General features: G+C 45.3%; 1 protein-coding gene across 4 annotated transcripts in view; it reads right to left on the reverse strand.

Annotated features, from left to right (window-relative positions):
• Positions 1-15,137, reverse strand: part of FAM81A (family with sequence similarity 81 member A) — a 46,930-nt gene that overhangs the window by 11,789 nt on the left and 20,004 nt on the right. For all 4 annotated transcript variants that reach the window (XM_028706789.2, XM_077918617.1, XM_028706790.2 and 1 more), the window contains 2 exons: positions 15,001-15,119; positions 4,454-4,583 (listed from right to left, as the gene is read on the reverse strand). In XM_028706789.2, coding sequence (XP_028562622.1) covers positions 4,454-4,583; positions 15,001-15,119 — 249 coding nt within the window. The remainder of the gene's footprint in view (positions 1-4,453; positions 4,584-15,000; positions 15,120-15,137) is intronic.

The raw sequence follows: 15,137 nt of genomic DNA on the forward strand, positions 1-15,137 counted from the left end.
GTGTTCCCAAACCCAGGTAACCAACCATGGGGTTATATATAGATATATGTATACATTCACTTACACTGATTGCATTTGCTTGCACACTGGGGACTGAGGTGTTCCTTTGTTGCAGACTTGCAGTCAGCAGAATTAAAGCTCTCATTCCACACAGCACTTAAATGTGTGTGCTCCTGTATCCAGCAGCACCCTTACCCCACAACTAAGATGTTTTTGTAATGTTTACTCCAAAGTAAGCCAAGATCAGCAAAGGTCACTTCCAGTGTTGATTAACTGGAACGTGTCCAGAGGAGGGCAACCAAAATGGTCAAAGGCCTGGAAACGATGCCTTATGAGGAACGGCTAAGGGAGCTGGGCATGTTTAGCCTGGAGAAGAGGAGGTTAAGGGGTGATATGATAGCCATGTTCAAATATATAAAAGGATGTCACATAGAGGAGGGAGAAAGGTTGTTTTCTGCTGCTCCAGAGAAGCGGACACGGAGCAATGGATCCAAACTACAAGAAAGAAGATTCCACCTAAACATTAGGAAGAACTTCCTGACAGTAAGAGCTGTTTGACAGTGGAATTTGCTGCCAAGGAGTGTGGTGGAGTCTCCTTCTTCGGAGGTCTTTAAGCAGAGGCTTGACAACCATATGTCAGGAGTGCTCTGATGGTGTTTCCTGCTTGGCAGGGGGTTGGACTCGATGGCCCTTGTGGTCTCTTCCAACTCTATGATTCTATGATTCTATGAAAAGTTTCCAGCTTGCAGGACCCTTGTCCCCTTTCACTGCCCCTAGCAGGGAATCGCTTCCTCCAAAAGCAAGCTGAGGAGGCTGAGTACTGAGACGATTGGAGTTGAGACAGATCCACTGGGACACAAGAGCTTGGCATAAACCCTGATATTTGCAGTAGTTGGGTTTTTTTTAAGTTTCAAAGAAAAAACTAAGCCCTCCCCACCTGCCGCTGCCTAAAACACTCCAGCTGAATGTGGACCAAGCATGTTCATCCGTCAACGATGAATGTCAGAAAAGGAAAATGGAAAGGAGGGAGGGTCAGGAGGGCGGAACGGAATGGTCCGCTAGGGGAGAGCCTGGCTGGCTGGCAGGACCACTCCTGAGAGGATATAAAGAATGCACTGCAACATTTTGTTTCAGGTCCCACTTTTTACTCATGAGTAGCCTGTTAGGAACTCATGAGTAGCCTGTTAGGGACGCGGGTGGCGCTGTGGGTTAAACCACAGAGCCTAGGACTTGCTGATCAGAAGGTCAGTGGTTCGAATCCCCGCGACGGGGTGAGCTCCCATTGTTCGGTCCCTGCTCCTGCCAACCTAGCAGTTCGAAAGCATGTTAAAGTGCAAGTAGATAAATAGGTACTGCTCCAGCGGGAAGGTAAACGGCGTTTCCGTGCACTGCTCTGGTTCGCCAGAAGCAGCTTAGTCATGCTGGCAACATGACCTGGAAGCTGTACCCCGGCTCCCTTGGCCAATAAAGCGAGATGAGCGCCGCAACCCCAGAGTCAGTCACAACTGGACCTAATGGTCAGGGGTTCAAGTAACCTATCCTTTTACTTGCTCCTTGGTGAGCCTCTCTGAATTCCTCTTTCATGTTGTACATCCTTGTTTCTCCACTGGGGTGGGGGTTTGGGGGGGGAGTGTTAATTATTAGTTTCTTCTCATTCTTCTTTTTCTTTTTAACAAATAGCACTATATATAGAGGAAACAGCAAGATAAAATGGGCTGACTGGATTTCGTGTAAAAAAGGAGTGAACCAAGAATGGCAGTCTCAAGCTAAACTGCTGGTTGCAGGGAGCAACTGAAAACTCATCTCAAGCTCCATGAAACCAGTAGCACGAAACTGCCTCATTCCAGATAATGTGTATTTATTTATTTATTCTGCCTTTGAGGGCAAGGGTAGCCGTTTTCTATTGCTTGTTGCAGGCTACCCTGGAAGCAGTGAAACAATAACAATTTTATTTATTAAAAAATATTTATCTCTAGCCACACTTTTTGGCCACACTCAAAATGTAGCAAAAAGGAACATATCTGGTTGATTTCATTGCAGCCTCACACAGCTTCTCCCACTCCTGGCTGGTGTGTTTAGTACTACAGTGTAAGTGTGATGGGGGGTTGTTTGGCATTTCAGGAGCACAAGAGGCCCACCATCCCTGTTGCTGAATCTTAAGACTGCACAGCATTTGGAAGATAAAAACTAAAATGGGTCAACTGGGGGCTAATTTCCCAGTTTAGAATCTGAATGCCTAGCCAGCCTGCTGGATTTAGGATGACCACCTTCTTCCCCTACTGAGGAAAACCACAGATGTCTAAATACAGCTGTTTTGGATGTCATGGGATTGTGTTTCCACCGTGACTAATAGACAAAAAGCGCTGCAGAGTAATGCAGGCTGGGTGTGTTGGGGGGGAGAGAGATGATGACTTTACACATTTTTATGGAACAAATTTCCTTGCAAATGACTTTCCAGATTGTGAGTGGGCCTTGGCAAGGCAGGATAACAAACACGAGCTTTCTTCAAGAAGACAGATGGGTCAGAAGACATTTCCAGGACCTGTTTGCAGTTTTCCCAAAGGCATCCGGCAGAACGCAGTGGGAAATAAATGCAGGATTGCGGTGCATAGAACTCTAGATAGAGTTGGGAGTTATTTCAAAGTTCATCTGGTCCATTGGTCTTCAACTGGTGTGTCCAGACCCACTGGTAGGCTGTGGCCTGATCCAAGGTGGGTTGCCTCAGGTGGGTTGCCCCATGCAAATATATGGGAAAAGATTAACAAAATGGGTCCCCAATTGCACATTTGGGTTAAAAGTGGATCCTGGGTCTGAGAAGGTAGGAGATTGCTGATGTAATCCATCTACCTCAGCTAATACAGGAGATCTGCTGCTACAGCAGGTGGCTCATTTACATTTTCTGTTTGTGACATTTTCTTCCTGCTGCCTTCCAATCCCAAAAGAATCCCCCAATTCCCCAATTCGAACAGATTTCAAAGGATATAAGGCAGTTAATAAAAATTATGAAACAAGGCAAAAGCATCAGAACGGCATAACCTCAACTACTATATTTGCCCATATCTACAAACAACATGAGATTCATCTGCCACAAAGACTTTCACGAACTGTCACCGTCGAAAGGTGAGCAGTGATGAAGCCAGAATTGTATTGGCATTGTGAGCGGCTTTGTGGGCCACCTCAAACAGAATGCCCGGAAAGCCAAAACGAGCTCCCACCTTCCAGCAGCTGTACTGTCTGAATTTGGGTTTCCTCTGGAGGACCTGAGGTGTTTTTGTAACATTTGGTTCATACTCACATATGCCAGCAGAGCATAAGTGGAGGGAAAACAGGTGGCACTCCTAGAAAGCAACAGATCCACTAACCCAAATCAGCTTCCAGGAGAGAAGCCTCTCAGCTTCCAGGTGTCTTCAGCTGTCTCACAGCTCTCTTTGTCTCCCATTCTCCATTGCCAACCATTTTGCACATGCAATGTTGGCATCAGGCTCTGTCCCCCACAACCCCTCAGCTGGAGGTGTAGTGTGTCACCTTCTCCAAGCTGTGGCAGCGCTCTCTCTTCAAAACACTCAACAGAGATTGCCACCTCTCAAAAGACCCTCCCTGGACAATCAGATCCCAGCTTTGTCAGTTATTGCTCTTCTAAATGGTCAATGCACATCTCTTGTTTACATGGAATTGTCACAGATGCTTGTCTTTTGCATTTTGTGACCATCTGGGCACGTAGCCTACAATTTCCCCGCTCTGTACTAATATGTATGTGTGTAGGTGGTTCATATGCATCAATAAGCCAAATCATGGTTTAGTGTGGGTGTATGGACCCAGACAGATCACAGCCACTTTGCTCATCTTCTGGTCCTGCTGCTGCTGAACAGCTGGCTGCACTAAACTATGGCTTGGCTTAGCATGCTGTCAGCTCCTGAGCTCATGGTTTGTCTCACTCCAGTTTGCTTTCCATCCTTGATGTCAGTCCTGCTCCTCTGGCCCGAGAGAGAACAAATGCCTGCTCCATCTTTTGTGTGCAAGACATCCCATCAGATGGCTAAAAACTGCCCTCACATCTCCCCTTCATCTGTTCTTCTCCGGGCTAACCAGACCCAGATATTTCAGCCATTCCTTATAGGACTTGGTTTCCATCCTGATCACCCTTCTCTGGACACATTCCCATCGGTCTACACTCTTCATAAATGTGGTACCCAGAACTGGACAGAGTACCCCAGGTGCAATCTGTCCAGCATGGAATAAAGAGGAAATGTGACTTTTCAAGATCTGGACACTATGCTCTCCTTCATGGAGCTGAGGTTGTGTTCACTTTTTCAGCTGTGGATGCCCTATGCTGAGAATTTTTTTACAACAGGAAAAATATTCCAGTTTCCCCTGATATTCATAACTGAAAAGCAGATACATCTAAAACAGTAACTAAGAATTATGTGGGATCCATTATTTTTCCATATCTTACCTGTATTTCTGCTTCTTTTATTTTGGACTCCAGTATCAACTTGGTCGCCTGCTGATCTTTGCTTAGGTTCTGTAGTCTTTCGTAGGTAACTTTGTGTTCAGCAGACAATCTGGCTAACCCAGTATCACACCTATTCAGGAACAACAGGGGTTATTTGGAGTTGTCATAGGCACTTTTTCGCTTGCCTCCCAGCAGCTTATTCCAAAAATACTCAGCTTACCTGCCACACTATCACAGACTAGAATGTCATTTAATTGTTGGTAATTTTATTACTCTTTTAAAAAGAAGAAGTTTGAATTCAGACACACTTCTGGCACATGAAGGTTTTCAAACTTGCACTCTGAACCTATGCCAACTTATTCATAAGAAAGGCAGAAGGTTTGGCAGTAGATTCAGCACAGATTTTAAAAAGAAATTCTGCACATAATACATTTACAGAATCTGCTGCTACAGAATGTGGCGATCAAAGAGAAGTTCATGGAGTTGGTGATGGCAAGAAGCTGCCTTCTGCTGAGGCAGACCATTGGTCCGTAATAATAATAATAATTTATTATTTATACCCCACCCATCTGGCTGAGTTTCCCCAGCCACTCTGGGCGGCTTCCAATCAAGAGTTAAAAACAATACAGCATTAAATATTAAAAACTTCCCTAAACAGGGCTGCCTTCAGATGTCTTTTAAAAAGAAGATAGCTGCTTATTTCTTTCACATCTGAAGGGAGGGCGTTCCACAGGGCGGGCGCCACTACCGAGAAGGCCCTCTGCCTGGTTCCCTGTAACCTCACTTCTCACAATGAGGGAAACGCCAGAAGGCCCTCGGCGCTGGATCTCAGTGTCCAGGCTGAACGATGGGGGTGGAGACGCTCCTTCAGGTATACTGGACCGAGGCCGTTTAGGGCTTTAAAGGTCAGCACCAACACTTTGAATTGTGCTTGGAAACATACTGAGAGCCAATGCAGATCTCTCAGGACCGGTGTTATGCGGTCCCGGCAGCCACTCCCAGTCACCAATCTAGCTGCCGCATTCTGAATTAATTGCAGTTTCCGGGTCACCTTCAAAGGTAGCCCCACGTAGAGCGTGTTGCAGTAGTCCAAGCGGCAGATGACTAGAGCATGCACCACTCTGACAAGACAGTCCATAGGCAGGTAGGGTCTCAGCCTACGTACCAGATGGAGCTGGTAGACAGTTGCCCTGGACACAATTGACCTGCACCTCCATGGACAGCTGCGAGCCCAAAATGACTCCCAGGCTGCACACCTGGTCCTTTAGGGGCACAGTTACCCCATCTAGTTTGGTGTTGTCTATAGTGAGTGGCAGCAGCTCTCCAGGATTTCAGGCTGGAGTTTTCCCTCAGCCCACCTGGAGATGGAACCTGGGACCTTCTGCATGCAAAAGTGATGTTCTGCCACTGAAGCCAGCCACAAAGGTGTCAGAGTGGATTCAGTGTTGATCCTCTCTGTGGAGGTTCCATCGTGCAGTGTCCACACAGAGCCAAACTATTTTGAAAACGGGTTCTCATGTGAATAACCTAGAGCCCAGGTCTCCACTTCCTTTTGATCCTGCAACTTCTCCACATGTGTAATCACCTCCTCATTTGCACCTCCCTACCTGGCCTGTTTCTGTTCTTTATACCAACGGCTGTTCTCTTCTGGCGCAACTGTGTCACAGCTGGCAGCCACTGGCTTAGTTACGCTCATGTCAGAGAGAGGTGCTGGACAAAATTGTATCTGGTAACTGAGTTATACGACAAACATGGGGAATGGATTTTCATGTGCACGATTAACTGTTGTTGAATATAGAAACTGCTGAGATAATAGACCTAGGTCCTGTCCTGTGTTTTATATAACATTTTGGCAGAGTTGGAACATCTGTGGGTCTTCAAATGTTGTTGGACACACACACACACACACACACACACACACACACACACACACCAGCTACAACTTAGTTAGCCCATCATCACTACTAAAATGAGCTTCCATTCTTCAAATAGAAAACCTCCCTGGAATAGCTCAGTTGGTAGAACATGAGACACTTAATCTCAGGGCTATGGGTGAGAGCCAGGCATGCCGAGTTGGGCCCAAAATTGATGGGGGGAGTCATGCGTGCATGATGCCACACACATGATACCCCCCCCCATTGGGCCATCTCTGCTAGGACACTGGCAATCGCAGCAGGGGCACATGGAGCGAAAATCACCCTCCAAACCTCCCGCCCCCACCTGCCATGCGGGGGCAGCAGGGGAGGGCGGCCCCCTCAGTATGGGGAGGGTCAGCACCCTGCCTCAAAATATTGAGGGGGCTGTAGCCCCTTGCCCTTGCTATACCCAGTGCCCCTGGTTCAAGCCCTGCATTGGGGCGAGAGATTCCTGCGTTGCAGGAGGTTCGACTAGATGACCCTCGTGGCCCCTTTCAAAGCTACAATTCTATTATTTTGTGGCCCTTCTGTATTATTCTGTAGCTGGAAATCACAATGGCTATATAGAACTTCTGTCTCAAGAAACCATGTGCCATTGTGGAAAGTAAATTTGAAATTTACAGACTGTTCTCTTTTGAAAGAAAATTACATGAAAATGATGTATAGATGGTATATGACACCAGTACAGATAGCAAAAATGTATAAAACCGGGTCAAACATATGTTGGAAATGTAAAGAAAAAGAAGGGACTTTTTATCATATGTGGTGGGAATGTAGAGAAGTTAAAAAAATTTGGGAAATGATATACAATGAATTGAAAAAAATGTTTAAAATGACATTTGTAAAAAAAAAACAGAAGCATTTTTGTGAGGGATTGTAGGACAAGACCTGCCAAGAAAAACAAATAATTTATTTATGTATGCGACAACAGCGGCAAGAGTCTTGATAGCACAAGGATGGAAGAATGAGGAAATCCCAACGAAAAAACAGTGGCAAGAAAAAATGATGAGTTATGCAGAGTTGGCTAAACTGACATATAAACAGCGGGACAAGGACAACTGTGACTTTAAGGAAGAAGGGGAGCTTTTCATAAATTATCTAAAAAGACAACAAAATGAACTGGACTCCTTGGCAGCTTTTGAATAAACATACACAAATTTATTGGTTGATAACATGATAGATAGACAAGGCAAGGATACTGATAATTTTATAACATGCAGAGAATAATATGTGCAGAGAAATCAGAGAGAGGAGCTGTGGGAAGTCCCTGGTGGTTGGGGGAGGGAGGGGTGGAAGGGGGGAAATAATATATGTCATTACATGGTTTGATAATTTGTTAAGTTGAAACTGCTTAATAAAAATATTTTTAAAAAAGAAAGAAAGAAAGTGCCATGGAATAGCAGTTTCTGTGGATTAACAATGAGTTGAAGCCCCCTCTCCATCCCACTTGCTGGGCTAAATGGACTAAATGGACCAGGGCAGATTACAACAATGTAAACATTAGAACCAGTTAGAACAATTTACAATCAAAAGAATAGGGTGGGTCCTAAAGCCATACCTCTCTGGGGTTAAAGGCCAGGGTCAAGACATGGGCATAGCCAGGACTTTTGTTGGGGGGACAGGCAGTGGCATTTTGGGGGGGGGGATCCATGTCAGGAGGTGGTGTGAGACACACCTCTGTGAAAAGGGAATTCCACAGCATTTGGGTACCACAGAGAAGGCCCTCTCCCAGCCGCCCACCCTGAACCTCTGAGGGCAAGAGAACTGAAAGAGGACCCCTCTCTGCTGATGTTTCATCCATGGAGATCGTGGTGGTGGACCTGGTTCCCTCACGCCTCATTTTGTCCTTAGCAAAAGCCCTGTGAGGGAGGTTGGGCTGAGAGACAGGAAGTGGCCCAAGTTCACTCAGTGAGCTTCGTCGGCTGAGTGGGGAATTCAGAGTAAACCAAAAAGAGGAGTTCCCTCCATAACACACACAAAATATACAAGCCACGGACCAATCAATGACAAAAATGATAAATAGGTGATAAAGCTCATATACAACAGTGGACTCAAGCATCCAGCATAATATGATATAATGTAATACAGATATGGATAACAACCAATAAACAACTGAAGACCCACGTATCAATGAAAATGCAACATGATACAAAATTTAAGTTTTATTGAAGTTGAACAACCAATATGAAGGCTATCTAAAACAGAAATAACAGTCCATGAAAACTGTATGTAACATAAATAATAGTCCAATATAGGTTATATGAATTCCACATGTGTGAAGACAGGTGGCATGTCTGATGCATCAAATAAAGCTGATGTACAAATTCCACATGGCAGCAAATTTAATAGGGTGAAAATTCCAGGCTATGTTTTCATTCTGGTGCTTCCTCAGAAACTACTGTGATGGATGGCAGCCAAGCTTGACTCTTACCAAGAGATTCCTAGCTGCACAACAATACAAAAATCCAAAGGTAACATAAAATGGTGAGCTTCGTGGCAGAGTGTGGATTTGAACCCTGGAATTCCATGTTCCAGTCCAACACTGACCATCAAATGGAACTCAAAGACATCTCCCATCTAGGCACTGAGCAGATCCAGGCCTGCTTAGCTTCAATGAGTACCTGCATTGTGTATCCTCAGATCATTCTGTTGCATATAAATATATTATATTTGTGTGTGTGTTTCAAGAGAGGGGGAAACAACTTGCCAGAGACTTCGCTTTCCATGATGTATAGAGATACTTCTTTCTGTCCTACAGCAAAGTTTCCCCAGCCTGGTGCTCTCCAGATGTTCTGGGCTACAAATCCCATCAGCCTCAGCCAGCAAGGTATTATATGATACTGGGACTGATGGGAGCTGTGATCCAAAACTTTTGGAGGACATCAGGTCAAGGAAGGCTTCTGTTCAAGAAACATCCAAATCTGTCCGGTAAAAAGTGAATTTGGGGTACACAGTCCCTCTTTTGAACTGGCTTTAGCTGCCTGCACAAAAGCCACCAGCTCTTCCCAACTTTCAGGAAAAAATGGTTTCTGAAAGGCTTTCTCTGCCTGCTACCCAGAAATAAACCCCATGTATGCTCCAGATAAGCATGCTGGTATAGGGTGGTATACATATTTGATAGCTAGATAGCTAGATAATTGTCTGGCTTTAGCAATCAATACCTTTCTTACACACACTCTTTTGCCATAAATCCTATCATAATCGTCTCCTCTGCGTGGCATTTGGGCCACAACATTCTCCATACGACTTAGGCCAATGGCCCATCTACTCCAGCATTCAGTTCTCACAGTGGATAGAGAAGTGCCTGTGGGATGCTGACAAGCTGGACATGAGCACAAAAGCACTCCCCCCTCCTGTGGCTTCCAGAAACTAGTATTTAGATGCCTGCAAATGACTAACCTGCTAGTGTTCCCTCTACTAGCTTAATTTGTTGCACTGGGAGGGGGCCTACTAGGGAAGATCTGTCATTACACCCTCTCTTATCCCAAGAGTGAGGGAGTCCCAGAGTTAACTGCAGCTCTGTGCCCTAGTGTTAACTTTCCTGCCCCTTTTCCATTGTGGGTGGCGCTGTGGTCTAAACCACTGAGCCTAGGGCTTGCTGATCAGAAGGTTGGCGATTCGAATCCCTGCGACGGGGTGAGCTCCCGTTGCTTGGTCCCTGCTCCTGCCAACCTACCAGTTCGAAAGCACGTTAAAGTGCAAGTAGAGAAATAGGTACCACTCTGGCGGGAAGGTAAATGGCGCTGCTCTGGTTCGCTGGTTCATGCTGGCCACATGACTCAGAAGCTGTTTGCAGACAAACGCCAGCTCCCTCGGCCAGTAAAGTGAGATGAGCACTGCAACCCTAGAGTCATCCGCGACTGGACCTAATGGTCAGGGGTCCCTTTACCTTTACCTTTACCTGTCCCAAGAGTGGGGGAGTCCCAGAGTTAACTGCAGCTCTGTGCCCTAGCGTTAACTTTCCTGCCCCTTTTCCAGCCAGGGGCTCATTCACACTTCCATTTAGGCACAGGTTGGCATTTGTTCTGAATCAGCAGTAAACAACAAGTTTTCCCTGTGAAAGCAGTAGGACAAAAGAAAAACCTATTGGACTCGTGCCTAGGAATCGCAGCACAAAGGGAAGTGTAGTTGCGCCTTAGGTGCTGCTGCATCAGCAGCTGATGCTCTCGGTTCTTCCCCTCCTCCCTGCAGAAAACCTGCTTGCCAGAAGGGCTGTTGTCACCTAAATGCAGGTCTAATTTCACTACTGCAGTGTCAACATGGCGTGCACACAGAGAAATGGATTTATAAAATATACGGCTGAGCCCACACACCATTGTGGTGGAAAGGATTTCTGCTCCAGGAAATAACTTTTTCCAACCAATAGGGTTTTTTTGCAGGAAGGCCAAATAAGAAATATATTTTTTGGCATAGGCTAACTTGAAATGAGGTCATTTCTAAAACATAGTGCAGTATTCAAGGGCACAAATTAGAAATAATAAAAACTTTCCCCCAGATAAAATAATAACCCCTTTTCTTTAGTTGGAAAAGGGTCAAGTGTTAACATGTGCTAAGCAATATACTTCACCAATGATTTTTAATTTTTTTAGTTACCTGATTTTTTCATGGGTACAGCAGTCAGCAAATCAAAACAGTTAAGTGTGTTGGCTTATAATCTCATGCACTCTTACTAGGAAATAAGTCCTACGGAACTCAGTAGGACTTACTTATGAGTAGACGTGTATAGGATTGCCCTGTGTGCAAAGTTTTAGGCAATGTGAAAGGTTGAATTACAATAAATCAAGAGATTCAATGGACTGTGGGCTGAATTAAGGTAACTTTTTTGAGAATGGCCCCTCTTAATAATGTAATTACACCAGGCTTCCTCAGCCTCGGCCCTCCAGATGTTTTTGGCCTACAACTCCCATGATCCCTAGCTACGATGGGAACTGTAGTCTCAAAACATCTGAAGGGCAGAGGTTGAGGAAGCTGGACCGCAAGAAGATCAAACGTCTCCATTCTGAAGGAAATCAGCCCTGAGTGCTCACTGGAAGGACAGACCCTGAAGCTGAGACTCCAATACTTTGGCCACCTGATGAGAAGAGAAGACTCCCTGGAAAAGACCCTGATGTTGGGAAAGATGGAGGGCACAAGGAGAAGGGGACGACAGAGGACAAGATGGTGGACAGTGTTCTCGAAGCTACCAGCATGAGTTTGACCAAACTGCGGGAGGCAGTGGAAGACAGGAGTGCCTGGCGTGCTCTGGTCCATGGGGTCACGAAGAGTCGGACATGACTAAACGACTAAACAACAACACTTTTTGCCATAATAAATTTGTGAGCATCCACAAAACACTCTTTTGTTTTTGCTGCAACAGACTAGCATGGCTACTGCCATCCTAAACACACTTAGCCCCACTGAGGACAGTGGAGCTTACAGTGGAGTAAACAGATGTAGGATTGTGCTACACACATTAAGGTTTGCCTGTTCTATTCCTACAAGTAAAAAAATGTGATTTTTTAAAAAAAAAATTACTCAAGCACCAAAACACCTCCTGTTTTGGATATGTTTCCCAACATCTGATTTGGACTCATAGAAAGAATGATCAGTTTGCAAACCTTTGAAAGGATCTGGATTTGAAAAACAGCAGCGGCAGGCCGGCTCAGCAGCAATAAAAGCAATTGGAAAGAGCTGGTTTTTAGTGCCAGATAGTTTGTTTTGCTAGTAAACAGTATAATCTTGACAAACCAGAGTGAGTGTCTAAAATAAACTATAAAATTATGGCACAGTGCTGTCTTCCCGATCTCAAAGGGGTAAAGGGAGGGCTTCTTCCACGGTGTAGCTGAAAAGCCTTTTTAAAATCTCTGACAGTTCTAAGAAGCGGCTGCATAATGTGAAAAAACTCACTGTTCTATTACTCCTGCCAAAGCTGTGCCAAACAACACGCCTCGCGCTCTGTGAGGAAGGCACAGAAAAGATGTTTTGAAGTAAGGTGGGCCCTCTCTGGCCTCCATCGCAGCATGATGTGCCTCGTTGAACAGCCTGTTCCAGTGCAACAGAGGATGGTCAGTGTGATCCTCCCGAGTTCCTGGCAGAGCTTTGAAAGGGGGTTAGTCAGATTTGTGGGGGATCAGTCAGTCCATCCATGGCTAGAAATGAGAGCTGCATGAAACTTCCACATTCAGAAGCACTCTAACATTCAGAGCCAGTTATGGGGGATAGAAAGCAATAGCAGGAGAATGTGACCTCCCTCTGCCCACAGCTCAGCTGTGTTACACACACTGGTGTCGGTGGCAGGACATACTGCAAGAGCAACCAAAGTGGCAAATGTTTTAGGGTGCCTTCAACTGCCCCAGCAGCAACAAAACATGTCACTCTCATATTGGTCTCTACAGCCACAGCAGGTGCTATAACTCTCCAATGGTCTGACTTCACCCCCAAAGACACACTCTTCCATTGTCTCCCGAGACAGACGGGTGCCGACAACAACACTGACTTACATTATAAATGAGCAGCAGCAGCAACAACTGAGTCGCAGGGAAACACAGAAAAAGCAAGAGTGGAATGGAAGGAGAAATCATAGCTAGATGTTTCAGATCCCTCAGCAAAAAGAAATATAGACTGGTGGTGGCTCATAGGTTGAATGGAGTCCACCAAGATTCTCTATCAAACTCCCAGGACTTTCTCCAGGCCACAATCCACATCAACCCAACTTCACACTCTGCTTAATTGCCCTTGCCAAGCTAGACTACGTCTTTACATTTTAATAATGCCTCTTGTGCCCTGGATGGAGGATGGAGATGGGGGGCACTAAGTCCCTGAAAGAGCTGTTTCCAGTCAGAGTAGACCAGACTCCCCCTGACATCTGGTGCCCTACAAATGTTGCTGGGCTCCTAATGCCACCAGTCCCAGCCAGCATGGCCACTGGTCATGGATGATGGGGGTATCTGGAGCATGCCAGGTCAGAGAAGGCTGGAGTAAGCAACTCTGGGGTAGACTGACATGTGGTCTGTCTTAGTCTGTGAATGCAACTTCGTGTATGTTACCATGGGTGTCATTAGGGACCATTGGGGCTGAAAAATGATCTGCCAAGGACTATTATCCCTCCCCATAGGAGGTCCCAGGCTCAGTCCCTGGAATCTCCAGGTAGAAGGATCAAGTAGCAGGTGAATGGAAGAGGCAATGCAGGGCTGGATGGACAAATAGCCCACCCTGTTGTAAGACATTTCTGCATTCTCAAGAACGCATGTGTATGCATATAATGTGCATGTCAAGGAGTAATTTAGCTGGTGATTGAACCAGCCTGCAGTCTTAGGAAATACAGTCAAAATTATAGGAATAAACATGGAATGGATGAATCTGCCAATTTTGGCTCCCCCTCATTGTTCCAGTCTCAGATTTGGTTTCATGCACCTAGGCCATCTTTTGCAATTAAAAAAGACAGTCCTCCCAAACAGTTGTCAGTATTTTAGTGACTATTTATCCTAATGTTTTCATTTAGGATGCAATTTTGCCTAACACACACATTTTTGCAAGCAATTTTCCTTAATAGAATGAATGTTATGTGTTGTTTTCACAAATTTATGTATTTTCTGCAGACTTTCCCATAGCATGTTCGGAGATGTGCCTTGCTTTGTGTTTTGTTTTCAGTAAGGGCAATTTTAGAAGGTTCACATAGAAAGTTTTGCAACCATAATCAAATCTCTCTCTCTGCCCCATTCTTGTTAGATCTGAAACTGGCCTTGAGCAAGGCAGTGGCAAGCCAGTGAATGGCTCAGACCCCCCCCCCAGGTGGGTGTGTTTTTGGTCCACAACCGTGTTTTCACAGAATCTTGTACAAAGAAGGATCATCTGCCATGCTGCAAGATACCCCAAGTTCCACCTCCAAAGGGCAGCAGCCTGCTTTTTCTGACTCACAGCAATAAACATCCCTGATCACTGGTACAATTACACCTACAATTTTTCAAAGAATATGATGACACCTATAAGGAAGAAAACAATAACTAGCTTTCAGAAACACCTGACAGTTCAATGTGCAGAAGCAGTATGCTATTTTTGCTTTCCTTGTGTGGGAGAACAAATGATCAACAAATTGTCATGGACAGGGAATTTTGCCGATTGCTCCCTTCAGTCAACTGGTCTTCAGCTGCTGAGCTGTGACCCAAAGGCAGTCATTCCCCATCAGTATTGCTACCATTTTCTCATTGTCCTCTTCGAAGTGGGGAAGGCAAAAGGATAGTGGAGAGAAAACGAGAAACAGACCTCCACTAGAGACTTTGCCTGAGTCATTGTTTTGAAAATGCTGGTCTTTTACTGTGAAGAACTGAACGTTTTAGGCTGGGATGAAGTCTTTGCAAAACACCTTGTTGATTACTATGGGTGTTGTGCGTGACTGGAGAGGAACCATAACACAGTGCGTAGAATCTGCAGCAGCCTTCCCCAAGCTGTGGTCCTTCAGATATTTTGGACTATAACTCCCATCAGCACCAGTCAGCCCAGCTGTATGATGTGAGAGCTCATGGGAGTTGTAGTCCAAAACGTTTGGAGGTCCTCAGGCTGGGTAAGGCTGATCTACATATTATATTCAGTCCCAAAGCGTACAAAGCTTTGCAGAAGCTGCTAGAGAAATAACAACAACGAAGAAAAAATTACCTTGTAACCCGACCTCTGAGATCTCCCAGACCAGATAACTGACGCATCTCCAGGCTTTTCAGTGTCGAATTCGTTCCGTAACTGAGGTTATCCCTGACACGGATCTGTTCTTGTAGAGCCTATAATTGCAGAGGAGT

The sequence above is a fragment of the Podarcis muralis genome, chromosome 14 (genome assembly GCF_964188315.1).
Source record: "Podarcis muralis chromosome 14, rPodMur119.hap1.1, whole genome shotgun sequence".
NCBI classification, from domain to species: domain Eukaryota; kingdom Metazoa; phylum Chordata; class Lepidosauria; order Squamata; family Lacertidae; genus Podarcis; species Podarcis muralis.